We start from the raw sequence: 15,412 nt of genomic DNA on the forward strand, positions 1-15,412 counted from the left end.
TTTTCTTTTTTTTTTCTTTTCATTTTCTTTGTCAATTTGATGATGACCTAGTTAAAAAAAAACAGAAAAAAAGAAGGGGGAAAAAAAGGCCTGGGAGTCTCCCGCTCACATGGGGTATGGTATCCATTTATTCTATTACATTGGTAAAGAGACCTGCAAAGAACATTGTACCTAGAAAACTTGATTATGCAGTTTAAAGAAAAATAAAGATCAAAATATAAAAACTGGTCCTCTTTCAGTCCCCGCCTGGATCTACCGTAACTAATCCTTGGAAGTACATGCGGCAATGAACTAAGAGAGTATTTTTCATCTAAGCAAGATTTTCTTTTTTTGATTGTATATTAAGTATAGATTCCCTTATTGGGAGTTCTGGGGTTCGTGTATAAAAGGCCTAATTTACCATTTTGCAGATGAAACAAAAACCCAGCATTAGTGCTTCAAAAGAGTTCTAAAATGTGAGTTAGGGATAGAAACGACCACTGTAAAAACTTGAAGCCGTATAATCGATGTTAAGTGTTAATAAATACACAAAATGTAAAATAATAACACAATGATATAAATGTTTCCAGCCTAAACCGTCTACAGTTACGGTTTATTGGGGAAAACACTGATATCGCCTAATATTTTAGGTTTTATTGCAGAAGTTTTATATGGTAGGATGTTTTGTCGTATAACAGACCTACACAAATGCATCAAATGTGATATCTCAATTTCAACATTTTTGAAAGGCTGCTTTCAGATGTAAACTGGACCTTTTTGATGTACACTGTGACTCCATACAGTGATAATGCCTGTCGAGCTCTGTGGCAAATTTGACCTTGTGTAATTTTGCGAGAAAAGGAGGGAAATGTGAAAATTAGGGCACAGTACATATGGCCATAGGCCCCCCACTCTCACACAGAGAGCCTATCCCTGGAACTGCAATTGATATATTTAATTAAAACTGCAGTCACCATTATATTTACTCATAGCATTAACTCCTCGTTCTAGAGAAGAAGATTTATAAACACTTCCTTATTTGGGGGATTATTTTCTCCCCTCCCCCCACTCCATGTGGCATTGTGCCTCCGAGGCTACCCCACATGTGGAAAATTGTTCCCATTTGTACTTATATAATTTCCTACAATCTTTGGCTATAACACCTGTCAAGTTTGCAACTGATTGACAAATTGCCCTACATCGACGTAAATATGCACTGAATTGATCAGTGTTTTAATAGTAGCCATGATAAAAAATTTACGTTGATGTAGGGCAATTTGTCAATCAGTTGCAATGAAAACATCTCGACGGAAGAATTTTCATGAATTTAAATAACCTGTCAAGTTTGTTGAAAATCTTACCTTTTATTCTTGTACTTTCAAGGAGATGGAAATATGAGAAATTGGGCCCCAACTTGACTCCCCCCCCCCAATTCCTGGATCTGCCATGAACAAACTTGGAAACTATACAGTCACTAATATACATACTCATTGCACTAACTGAGCCTATCTGTCCTGATTCTATAGAAGAAGACTTCCAAAGATTCCATAAATTCATGGCCTCCCCTCCCCCGCATTGTGACCCTTGCAATAACTGGGGGTCTCATAGTGAAGAATGATGCCCAGCATTTGCACAGATATCGCCTTAGCTATAATCCCTGCCAATTTTGCGTCGGGAAAATCAGACTATGCGTTTTCAAGAAAATGAAAATTTGAAAATTGGTCCCAATTTGGTACCCCATCTCATCCCCTAATCTGCCATGTTCTATCACCCTAGCGATAATCCCGTCTGATGAAAATCAGACTATGCGTTTTCAAGAAGATGAAAATGTGAAAAGTAATGATCCCAGTTTAAGCCCCTCCCCCGCCCATCCCCCAATCTGCCAATATCAAATTTGAAACAACAGTCACCAACCAACTTATTCTTATCACTTACAGTTGGCAGCAGAATTATTCAACCCCATTGCATTATGGACACTATGGCAAATTAAATAACATTGCAATTACTAAATTATATACAAGTGGTGAACAGATAGTCTATTACAAATGATTACCTGATCAATAGTCTTTGATTTGCATAAGTTATTATAGTTTGAAACTTTTTATTTTTCTTTCTTCCGATGCACTGTACTAGTTATTTTTGTCAATTATTTATAGCTAATTGCATAGTATATATACTTGTGCATGATAATTGCCACTTCGTTGTCTTCTTTTTAATTAATTATTATTATTATTATTTTACATTGCTCGGTAGCTTAGTCTATTTATATGATAGCAGTGCATTACTGTAGTCTGACTCGAGCACGTGATACGACCAGTGCGAAGGTCATGCATTGCATGTTCGTCTACCCAGAGTGTGCATGTAGTCTCCTCAGTGGGGAATCCCCGCCAGTATGTCTAGCCGACACATTGTACAGCAGACATGGCAGAGACTGTGTAGTACAATAATACTTACCGTGCTTGGGCGAGTGCAGGCAAGACTCAATACTGTGACAGCACGAATTACCTTCTGCCACTCTATTATACCGCCACCGCATTTACACCAGTGAAATCGGTAAGACTACAACTAAACATTTTTCCCATTAATGAAAATAGTGATAGTGCGGGAGATTTATGACAGGGTACTTTACATGCATGCATGCCCATTATCATGGAAACATCAAGTCATTAATTTGCCTTATACACAGTGTACTTCCCTTTTCATTACATGTACACGGTGCTTTTACTTCGCAGATTTTGCATTCGCTAGTGGCATATCTTGCGCAGAAAGAGGTTTCTCCCCTGCCAGGTGCACAATGTCATACGGCTCTCTCCCCAGCCAATCGAGCAGTGACGCTGCAGGTGCCGGACAGGTAAACACATTCAAATGAATCATGACAATTTGTCATTTTCTTTGGTAAGACCTTTCAACCTAACGCATGAGTTGTTTTATACAAATGCATGAAAGCATCGACTAGAAATATTAGCACAGGCAATAATAATGCAGTGAGAACACCAATAATTATTGTTATGCAACGAGATAAATTGAAGAGCATGCAGGTCCGTAACGTCACCATCTCTTGAACCTCCTTGTAGCAAGAAGGTTCAAGAGATGGAGTCACAGCAGTTCTATTCTCTTTGCTGTTAGATGACGTCACTAAATAATTTGAAGTATTGTGCCAAGCATAATATGCCCCTCAGATAGGAAGACAATAGATGCATGTTTCATTGCACGAAGCCAATCTCCATGGAAGATATGTCTTTATGATGGTATTCAGGGCCGGCGCAGTGTTTCAAAAGTGTGGGGGCCCACTTCCGGGTTCCATGAGCTAACAAGCAAAAAATAAAAAGGGCCTCAGCTCATTCTCTTAAAACACATAACCTTACCGCCGCCATACTTCAAGATCTCTATTTCTATTTTAGTGCCACTTACGTACTTCCAGGTTGAAAAAAGTGTGGGAGCCCAAAGTGATGACACCTTATGTATTTCTATGTATGGTGCACAAAAAGTGTGGGGGCCCGAGCCCCCATGGCCCCCACGGCTGCGCCGGCCCTGGTATTTACTTTTCGCCATCCCTACTTATAAAAGATGACACCCCCGTCACACTAGAGGCGGAATGAGCCGGAATGCCGTTGGAATGAAAATCCTTCCTACATTCCTGCATATTCGAGGTGAACTCTAAAAATTCTGACAATATTCTGAGTGCGTTCCAGACATTCGGGCCCATTCTTGTGCCGTGGCCAGTCCGAATGTCTTACCCATGCTTAAAACATTCGAGGAGCATTTGAAGTGGAGAAATATCGATCTGCATTCGAAGGGTAATTCTGTAAATTGGACTCTGATTGTATTCTAATATTCCTACGGCATTAAATTATTCCTACAGCATTCTAACAGCATTTGAAACAATCTGAACTCATTTGAGGGAGTATCGGAATGGTGTTGCACCTCAATTTCTGCCAAAATATCTCAAATGCTGAAATTCTCATACAATTACTCCCATAGCAGTTGAATATTGGTTAGTGAAAAGGTTAGAGTAAAAGTTAGAGTTAGGGTTAGGTTTGGAGTTAGAGTTTGGGTTAGTGTTAGGATTAAGTTCAGGATTAGGAGTTAGGGTTTAATAGGGTCATGGGAAGGGTCTGGGGTAATTGCCCAGGGATAATTGGCCTTGACATTCTCTTTCAAAGAGGTTTTGCTGGAGGAAAGCAATCTGTAGCAAAGCAACATGGTCCAAGGATGATCGGGTTGAGACTGGTGAAAATCGCTATTATTATGCTATCAGAGACCATTCCGGCGGCATTCACAAACGGGACATTCTTGTTGCATTCTAAGTACATTCTAAGTGTATTCTAATTTTTCGGGCTGCATTGTGTGTGAATTCGTGAACATTCAAAGTATATTGGTAGCCATTCCGGGAACGTTCTGACCGCATTCGAAATGAGTTTGTACTGCATTCGAGGCGCTTTCCGACCATCAGACTTCGGGCATAATCGAACCGCGCTTGTGCGGCATTCGAAGTGCCTTTAACAATTCTGACAGCATTCTAACATCATTCTGAATATTAGCGTTCCAAGTACATTCGAGCAGCATTCGAGAGCTGATTCATTTGGAATGTGAAAGAATGATTCGAGAAGGGTTCGAAGTGCATTCCAAGTATTCGAACAGCATTGCCTACCAAGCTGTTGGAATTTGAATTTTTCTCCCGAATGTGGCACGAATTTTGAAAATCCTTAATTCCGGCTGGTTCTGCTTGATTCGGGCTGATTCCGAATTAGTGTGACGGGGGTATACGAGCGATACATGGGAGTAAAGACGCGGGGACGCGCGAATAGAAATTTGCGCAAAAATTGCTGAAATAAACATCAACTTAAACCGAGTGGACATATTGGACACTAATGGCATATCACTTTGTAAAGCACTATACCATGGCTACACCGAATCAGCTTCATTTAAAGGACAAGTTCACCTTCATAAACATAAGGATTGAGAGAATGTAGCAATATTAGTAGAACACATCATTGAAAGTTTGAGGAAAATCAGACAATCCGTTCAAAAGTTATGAATTTTTGAAGTTTTTGTGCAGTACCCGCTGGATGAGAAGACTACTGCAGTGTATGAATAACTTAGATGTCACATGCGTACAACAATATAAGGAAAATATAAAGAGAATTTCACAAAATTCCATCTTTTGAAAAAAATACACATTCCCCTGACTCGTTACCGACACATGTTATGGGTAATATTATTCTCCCTGCCTTTAGAAAGAGGCAAGTCAAGTGCTCTTTTATTATGCGAAAAAAAGTGAAAATACGTTGAATTTTCTTTAACATTTTCTTTATACTGTTGTACGCATATGACTCACAAGCTGTAGTAGTCTCCTCATCCAGCGGTTCCAACACAAAAATTAAAAAAAAAAAATCATAACTTTTGCATCGATTGTCCAATTTTCCTCAAACTTTCACTGATGTGTTCTACTAATATTGTTGCATTTTCTCAATCCTTATGTTCATGAAGGTGAACTTGTCCTTTAATAGTCAGAATTACGCGGATCGAGAAGTGATAAAGTCGGCTTCCCAATGGGTACAATTTCATACACTTCCACAACATACACCTCAGATTCACTTTCGCACATTATTTCCGGACGGAATTGACTATCATTTTACATACGTTATCATCAGGTGAAGTTTCATTTCATTTTTGTCAAATAAAAAATCAGAATACACCCGAAATTATCTTAAGAGTTCAAAATGAAACTTCAGATTGCTCAGAAACATGGACGGCATCGAACCCCATCATCAATGCACACACATGCGTGGATCTGTGGAATTCTTTTGGAACTCTACTGAAAATAATTGATAGCTGTTTGAATAATCAAAACAAGTTGGAACTCCATCCCTTGAACCTCCTTTACTTGTAGGCACTTCACTCGTTTTGCAAGGCCGACGTAGCAAATTTATAGAATTATGTCGAAACAAAAAATGAATTTGCGCTTCAGACCCAGACCAGAAATGAAACCATTCATTTCATTGATTTTCATTGAGTATGTTAGCATTTTTATCATTATCATTGATGAATATACTATAAGCTTTAATGAATACTTTTATTCTGTCAGGTGGATGCGCTGGCATGCAACTTTTATATAATGATTACATGAATTAGAATTACCCCCACAGTGCTTATCTCCATTAATTTAAAGCCAACATGCCTGTGATCAAATTAATGACACTTATTTCTGCTCATGTGCAAAGTGGAACTACGAAGTTGCCATACAAGCCAGTTCGTAATTTGCTCATGTGCACATCTCCCAAACGATGGAACTTTTTTGTTTTGTTTTGTTTTGTTTTGTTTTTTGTTTTTGACTGAGGTTTTCAAAGCGGCATAGTACACATGATTACCCAACATAACATGGAATTCATATTCAAACAAATAATGAACCTTCACAGACCAAGTGACCACACGGTCTATAGATTAATGAAGTGGTAACGTGATTAGCAGGTTTAAAACGATGAAGAAATTCTTGACATTTACTCAAATGCTAATTAAGAATCCAGTGCGGAGACTAATCAGAAAATCAGAGTGTAATTTACACGGTGGATTTTGGATCTGAGATTGAATGTATGATTCTGAATTTTGATTTATTACTTCCAACCAATGATACGAATATCTACTTGGTTTTTGTTAGTGTACACTTCATATTTACGAGGTAACAAAATTAATACATAAATACCCGAAGTTGAAAATATGAAAGTAGATGAGGACAATTTGTCAGTCACCTGCAATTAAGAAGAAGAAAAAAAAGAAACTCAGTGCAATTAAGGAATCATTAATTTGCATGAATATCAGTAGGTCTACCCGCTGCGACTATACACCTACAGGCACAGGGATAAGAATTATACCATCAACTATATCAGCGAAAGCTCGATATGGTTTGACACCCCGGTCTAGTACTCAGGACTCGGGAGGCCGTGGGTTGGAGTGCCACCCAAGTATGAATGCCCATGATTATTCATCATGTATATGGCTATTACTCCAGTACAGAATAAAGGTTGTTATATTTTACGTTGATGAGGGCAACTTGTCAATCATGCAGTTGCAATGAATAAACATTTTGAAGCAATACGAATCATAATTACGTGTATATGTCATGCATACTTGCATGCATAAAACCAGGGCAAACAAAAAATGTCATATTTCTAACTTGAACTTACCAAATATTAAAAGAAAAGATTGAAATTATTTAGTTAAACATTCGCGTGCCTCATTTTAGAAAGTCAATCAATAATTGCACTGTTGACTTCAAGAGCCTAAAAGAAACGAAACAGAGCTGTTTCTATGCCTATCAGTTTTACAAAATACAACTGTACTTCAGTTTATGTCTGTTTCGCAAATTTGGAGCATAAATCCCACCAATAACGCCATTTTCGTAATAAATTCAAATTTATGGATGTTTCATTCCCGGGAACATTAAGACGAGCTTTATTCTATAGCTGGAATCCAGTTTGCATACGTGTGTATTGTTGCTATGTCAGACAAGCCTAAGACAAGCTTTCAAGTTGTCAGGAACAACCTCTCTTTAAAAGGTGTGCATGAATTTGATTATATGTTACAGTTTCAGTAAGTTTTATTTCTCCACTTGTCATGCTTGTATAAAGGAAATCGATGTGACAGAACAGACAATGTTCACATGAAAATAATCCTACACATGAGTGCTCATTTCAAATATTAAATTATAAGAATACGTACATAGTTCCATGGTATATTTTAAAATAAACATGTCTGGATAGGAGACCGTTATCGATAAGCAAATAGCTTGACTGTGGATAACGGCCTCTGGAGATTATGACTGGGTCTTGTTACAGTTATCTCTATTTTTACTGATGGAACAAATACGCATTACACGCAAAATATATAGCTTAACCAGTCGAATATTTCCTATAGCCCTTTTTACACTTGTGTTTCTTAACCCCGGACTTTCTCTGACCCAGGACTATCGTTAGTCCCGTACCAATTTTTTTCAGCTTTTTACACTGGCCAATTAGTCCCGTACTATCTCTTGTCCGGGGCTAAGGAGAAAAGTGACCTTTTTACACTCGTATTTCTTAGCCCCGGACTTTCCAAACCAGATGAATATTCATGATTACGCTGTGCACTGTACACGTACACGCACGCACCGGCAGCACTTGATTACCTCGTTTCTGATTGGTCAGTGGGGGTCGGACTTCGTCTCCGCCGCTTAGCCCCGGATTCTTGGTTCTGTTTACACTCACTTGCTTGGCACCGCAATTGCGGTGCTAACCCTGCTATTTTGCAGGGCCAGATAGTACGGGATTATCGGTGGGGCTAGCCCACTTTGGCAAAAACGAGTGTAAACAGAAAGTGGGCTAAGGATAGTCCCGTACCAACGGTGGGGCTAAGGCCCCCCCCCCCTTAGCCCCACCGTTGGTACGGGACTAAGCAAAAATTTACAAGTGTAAAAAGCCCTTATGTCATGTGTCATGTCATGTGTGACGTCATACTTATTCATCGTCTTGGAAACTGGCGATCTAAGCAGCCCCACCTTGACCGAATACATTGTATCTGTGAACACTATCGTCACTGACCATGCTCCCCTTTTTATCAAAAGATAAAATCGATTTAAAATTTTCTTACTACACAGTCTTCCATAGACCTACAGTTGAAATCAACTTTATAATCAAGTTTGACTCTTCGTAAAACAGGGCCCAGGTTCCAACCCAAGCTATAACAAAAGACTGTGACATCACCACTTCTGGACTCTATTGTGAGTCATTGTTCTTGTGTGAGGGAGCCAGCGCATAAATGAAGACGAATCATACAGTACACGTAGTTCATGTGCGAAAGCCAGACACAGATCCTATCTATACGAGCATGTTGATATCAAACTACATGATGACAATGCGTATTCATACTTCGTTCACAGTGGTACTGAGTTACTAACATGAGACGACCTGTTTCTTTTGAATTCGTTCTTTCTGGTACCCTCGGATAGCGCTGATACACGGTCAATTCAATCCTGAATGTTATACTGAGTCGCAGTGTTGTAAACGGGTCTTATGTGTGTGATGGAGGCGTAAGCCATGTAATGACCTTCCTTTCCTTTCAGTTCGTTTGCCACTTTACTCGTTTTCAGAGCAGCGTGATACATAAGCTTGCCGAACGTACCAATAATTTTGGGGTTCATGTTCAAAATAAAACACTGTAAAGATGTAATAATCACAATTGCTTTTCTACCGATTTGTTATAAAGTATGCATACTTGCAGGGCTAGACAAGTTTTTGAAGACGGTGCCAATAATAATGTTCGTGTGCCTGTATCTCTCCGTATGTGAGCGTGCGTGACGCATGTGTGTGTGTCCGTATGTGTGTGCGTGCGTGTGTGTACATTGTATGTGTGTGTGTGTATGGGGGGCGGGATGGTTATTGGTCGGGCCAAGGGTCAATATAATTATATACTCCCTTCCTCCCTTTTGGAGCTGCAACCCCGGTTCTGCGTCCCCTGTAGGCACCATATCTTGTGATCATTAATTTTGTCAATAATGATTTCCTTTCTCCCTTTGTCACCAAATGTTGTGGCTTTCCACCATTAGGATGCTTTAGATTTGTGACGCGGACGTTAAGATGACGATTGCGTTGGCTGTTCTCCTGTCTCTCCCTGTGTCGTTTAAATTTCGAAGTAGCTTTAGATTTCGCGAAGACGCAGCATATAAAAAGTAAAATGGCGCCCCATTTTATGATCAGCGCATCAAGTAGCTCTCTACGTTGTGAATTTGAGCGGCTGCAAAAATGGCCCAGAACAGACTTTTTCCTCTACATGTTCCGCTTGTCGTGCGCGCGCAATAAGGGGATTCCCCGCTGAGCGAAACCTTAATGATATTATGATTGGTGTTTAGACAACAGAGATCGCTAAGATTGAGTTATCGTCATTGACTAATGTCCGGTGGAACAAGCATTTTCTTCTAATCAAGAATTTTAGTCAGTGATCAACACATGAGCTGAGGTTTGAAGAGAAGAGCTGCGGGAAAATTAATCCCTCAGAAATCATGACTAGCTCCTACGAGCGATTTCAAGGTAGTGAGGTATGTACACGAAAAGTGACGCATTGTGCACAGCGCAAGAGTAGTATTTTGGCAGTTGCGACCATTTTGCATGAAACTTTGTATCAGGTACAGAATAGATGAGAGCTGTTTTTTTTTTTTGTGACTGCTACAATGTCGGTATTATATGGATGTTTCGTGTTCTCAGACAAGCACATGGCCATCGTATGTGGTCAGGGCCTGATTATAAATTATTTGTGTGCAGGAAATATTCCAAGTTATACATTCATGGTGTTGTCAAAGTTGTGTTACACATTGCACTGACATCCGCAAGCACTGTTCTGGGCATTCTGCCATGCATTTGACATAGCGTTTAATTTGTTGCGCTAGCAACGGTAGCAATCTTTGTTTTGATGGCAGTGGCGGATCCAGAGGGGGCGCACCGGGCGCGCGTCCCCCTCTTTATTTTTATTTGAAACAAAAGAAATAAAAGGAAAAAAATTGGTTGAGTGGTGCATGTGCCCCCCCCCCCTTTAATTTTGCAAAGGCGCTCCCCTTTACTGAATTCCTGGATCCGCCCCTGGATGGTATATGGTTTTCAAAACGCTCGGGCAACACTAATTATGCGCACGTCTTGTAGCCATGCATTAGTTACCATTTGCAGATGAAACAAAAACCCAGCTTTAGTGCTTCAAAAAAGTTCTAAAATGTGAGTTAAGGATAGAAACAACCAGTGTAAAAATGTGAACAACAGTTATAATAAGTCGATTTGCCTCTAGAAAACACCATCTACAGTTGGTCTGTTGAAAATATAGTGACATCTCCATGTATTTTAGGCTTTATTCCCCTTTATTGCGATTTTTTATGTGGTAGGATGTTTTGTTGGCCTACAAACAACTGACCTACACATATATGCGTCAAAATGTGATAACTGGAACATTTTTAAAATCACTGCTCCCAGTGGTAAACCGACGGTACCTTTAATTCCTTGTGTCTGCATGTTCCTGTGCGCTGACTGTGTGTCTGCGTGCTATATGCAACGTAATTATTGCACAGCCACAGCAACAGCAGCAACAACTATAGGAACGACAACAACAACAACGATCCAATTATTATTTTTCTGTTTTACACCGAATGCAGTAGCGCACAAGAGAGAAAGAGAGAGAGAGAGAGAGAGAGAGATTCTTATGAGCATTAAATAGGCATATATCCTCACCTCATCTGCTCCATATGGAAATCTTTCTTGGAATTTTCACACCTGACAATATTAGAAGCCAACAGTCCTGTAAAAGACCTTCATGAAGGTAATTAATAGAGTTTATCAAAAGTTAAGTGCAATTTGATTTTTTTTTCTCTGCAAATAAAAAACAAACAAACAAGCAAACAAACAGACAGCCCACATTAACAACTCCGTCGTAGACCCGACGCATTCATCATTGAAATGGCATGGAGCCCCTTGGAAATTGTCCTAAATGATTCAGCGAATACAGAAATTTAATACAGTTACATTAGCAAAAGTTTGAGGAAAATACAATTCGTTTAAAGGTTATAAATGATGTGAAAATTATTTTGTTAAATTCATGTAATGTCAAGCATGGACTACGATAAAAAGAAAGATGTAAATAGTAATTTTTATGGGAGAAGGGGACGTCGATACATTTTGAGGATTGAGAGAAGAAGACACTTTGATGACAGTTATATTGTGTCCTAAAATAGGCTGGCTTAACATTTTGTGGTGTCACTTCCGGGATCAATCGGCAGACAAGCAAAAAACAAAACAAAATAAAACAATCAAACAATCAAACAAACTAAAACCAAACCACACCAACAAAAAAGCAAACAAAACAAAACAACTACAACAAAAAAACCGCACAGGGCTTAATATTATTCTTTTGCCACCTTCGGGGTTAATAGGATGACAAGTGAAAAGACAAACACACACACACACACACACACACAACAGGCACAAGGCTTACAAGCTTCACAGTTTCTGAATCTTACGTGTGGCTGTTCTATTATTAAACATATTGTGTTGTGTCTGCAAATATTTTTTTTTGTTCCTGTTATTTATACTGGCACTTTGACGTGATTTTAGTTTATGTCACCATAACTGTGGTCAAACTGGCAAAATATGCAATCTTTAACTTCGCGATCTTTTGCCGGTGTGACCGCGGCTTATGACTGTTTCTTTTTCTATTTCTTCTTCTTTTTTTTTGTACTTTTTCCATGCGTATCCGATTCTTCCGTGATATCCAACACTTACTGGGATCAACCTACAAGACACAAATTTGCAACACTCTTAAGTTAATAAAGGGGGAAGGGGTTACACACGATTAGAGCTTCACTTCGCTCCTAAGGTATTGTTATCCATCTGTACTTTCACAAATCCTTCAACTCTAAACGTGTCAATGTCGCTTTGCAGATGGACTGGAAACCCAGGGTCTTAGTCTGCACATCCAGCCTGCAGAGCAACGTGCAAGGATTCATTGACTGTATCAGTCGAGAGTTTGGCCACCTCACCAGAGACATTCAGTTCTGCCAACTGCCTTATAACGATGTGAGCGATTTTTCGTTCCGAGATCGGCCAGTGGATGCCGTGATCCTGTGTCACTCCATACATAACAGGAGAATGGCCATCACCGATGTCACAGACGCCCTCTACGACAAATTTCTGCCAAGGGCTGAGCATCTTCTTGGTGAGGGAGGAGTCCCCGTTAAAAAAAGAAAAAAAAAATGACATGGCTTTCTTCAGAAGTCCACTTATATGCTTCGATTCTTGTTATTCGACGTCGGAAATTGTTTTTTACGTCAAATGTGGAAAATTCAAGAAACAGTAGATAGATATAATGTAGGAATCAGGGACTGAACAATTCATGTTCGTATTTTCCATTAACTGTAGTCGCAAAACTTACAAATAAATGAATAAATGATCTTGTATATGATTATAAATATTGGAGAGTAGTCGAGTACTATTGTTCAATACTCCCCTCCCCGTTATCCCCAGAAAGTTGCATTCATATCAACGAGTCGAAAGCGTATTATCTCCTGGTTTTAATACATATTTTGTTTATTTGGTATTAACTGTTTTCAGATTGTTTCATTTCTTAAAGGCAAGAACAACATTGGTGTGATAGTGCACGATATGCCATCAGAGAAGATGGACACGAGCGACAAATACAAACAACAAATCGGGTTTTTGAGGACCACTCAACCGACGACTTTCGCCTGCGCCTCTCTGGTGGAGATGGCAGGGAAACTGGAGCCCAACTCTCCCGAGCTCTTCGGCGACACTCTCATCCAGATAGAGCAATTTCTCAAAGGAGCTTCTCCAAGAAGAGTAGCAGCCAGAAACTCTGGTGTTGCTATGCCAACGTCAATCAAGAACAAGACAGTCATCTTTGGTTCTGTGATTGCTGTTTGTGCACTGGCACTTATTATTATCATTGTGGTTGTCACTGTAGAAGAAACAAATCCCAACTCCAACTCTACAGCAGTTGAAGTCGGGTCTCATGCTCCACAAAACAGGTCAGACAGAGCTGTTAATATGGATGGTATGAAATTTACCATACCACCTGATTCTAGCGTAGAGAGAGGGGGAGAGAAGAGAGATGAGGGAGAAGAAAAGATAATTGAAAAGATCGAGTGGGAAGGGGAGAGGGAGAGACAGGAGGGAGAGAGAGAGGGAGAAGAAAAGAGAATTGAACAGGGGGAGAGTGAGAGAGCGGAAGAGGGGGAAGGAGATAAGAGAAGAGCAGAGAAAACGGGAGAGAGGAAGAGAGGCCCTGGGTAAAAATATCATGATCAGAGGTAGATCGTAGGATTGCCACTAAACTTAATAGAAGAACACGAATATTGAATATCGAAGTAACTCTGCCATTTTTCCGTTATTGTGAAACGCCTTTATCACATAAACCGAAAAAGCAGCTTAATATGCCACAAAATGTTTTCGTCCAATTTCAAATCTTAAGTGTATGTGTACCTCCTCAAGAAAGTGATGAAAATGTAACTCGTAATCTGACCATAAAACCTGTTATTCATAGTGTAGGCTTATAATGTGGATTTTTCCAGCCCATTTGCATCACCTCTTATATACATTTCCCATATCATTTGCTTTTAATCCCATCGTATAAGCCTTTGTAGTATGGTTCACGATCACATTTTGGACAAGGTTCTTCCCGCCTTTTGAAATTCTCATGGAGCTTAGCTATTCTGTCGTTAATTCATAGGACAAATAGGCCCTCCGGCATTTTTACGGATCTATTTAACCCATCTATTTGTTTGATGTGTTTAAGACGGATACGGGGGGGGGGGGGGCAGCCAAAAAAAATTGAAAGTTTGTTTAAGTTGTTTTGCTTCTCTCAAAATGTTGAAGGAAATTTTGAAATAAAGATTTCAGTTATGGAAATGGAAACCCCCTCCTCACTCCCGTTCTGAAAACAGATCGTACCTCCACCCCCACGTGGGCGTATAGTTCTGCCCCTTCGATCCCCATAGGTCCAAACCTCCAGCACTGAAACTGTAACACTTTAGAATAACTATTCCTTCTAACGGGCCTTCTCAAGTGTATCATTATTATTTTTTAAGAAAGCATGGAGGAGTGTTGTGGATTGGACTGGTTCCCTCTGAAGTTTGAGCATTAGTTTGGCCTGAAATTTGGCACGTGTTCACATGACCAAATGCATCTTTTCATCGGTGTTGAAGGATGCACTACCATGGTATACTCATCACCATCTTTGTCTAAGAAATTGAGGATTGAGGTAATTTTCACAGATGAGGGTGGCGGTATTGGTCACATTCAGTGATAGTTTTAGTTATGTCAATTGTGTATATGTATATTTCTTTTGTTTTTACTTTTTAGCTTTACCAATAAGAAAGGTAAATTTGTTTGAAACGGTTGTTATATCTTTGCATGATTGTTAATTCAGAGTACTATAATATCTATTTTTATGATTATGATGGTAAAAATGTGCAATTTAGGCTTTGTCTGTCAGAAATGATTTCAATAAAGCCTGTTCAATATGTGTGTCAGGTTGGAAATAGGTGAGAAAGTCGCCAGAATGACATATAGCTTCTTTGGTGTTGCCAATCACATCTGGTGTATATGGGAGCCAAAGCGGTGTTGGACGTTTAGTTCATCCAGTTTGTGCAGTTTGTTTTATTTCTCCACTTGTAAAGAAGTCAGTATGACGAAATCAAACATTTTCACATGGAAATATAAACCCTATAGTATTCATTAATCACTCGAATGGTAAATGTACATACTATATATTCCATGCTATTTCTTAAAGTACATGTATATGGAAGGAGAAGACCTTGTCAAATTCGCTTGACTTGGATAACGGCCTCTGGGCATTATGGTTTGTAATCAATAGTGTATGCCGAAAGGACATTTGGGGATACATTCAT

The 15,412-nt window shown here is 39.4% G+C and overlaps 1 protein-coding gene across 1 annotated transcript; it reads left to right on the forward strand.

Moving 5' to 3' along the window:
• Positions 1-9,911: 9,911 nt before the first annotated feature.
• Positions 9,912-14,266, forward strand: LOC140229934 (uncharacterized). The gene is made up of 3 exons (XM_072310134.1): positions 9,912-10,048; positions 12,429-12,702; positions 13,117-14,266. The coding sequence occupies exons 1-3, from the start codon at positions 10,013-10,015 to the stop codon at positions 13,794-13,796; spliced, it is 990 nt and encodes a 329-aa protein (XP_072166235.1). The 5' UTR covers positions 9,912-10,012; the 3' UTR covers positions 13,797-14,266.
• Positions 14,267-15,412: the final 1,146 nt, after the last annotated feature.

The sequence above is a fragment of the Diadema setosum genome, chromosome 6 (assembly GCF_964275005.1).
Source record: "Diadema setosum chromosome 6, eeDiaSeto1, whole genome shotgun sequence".
In the NCBI taxonomy this organism is placed as follows: Eukaryota; Metazoa; Echinodermata; class Echinoidea; order Diadematoida; family Diadematidae; genus Diadema; species Diadema setosum.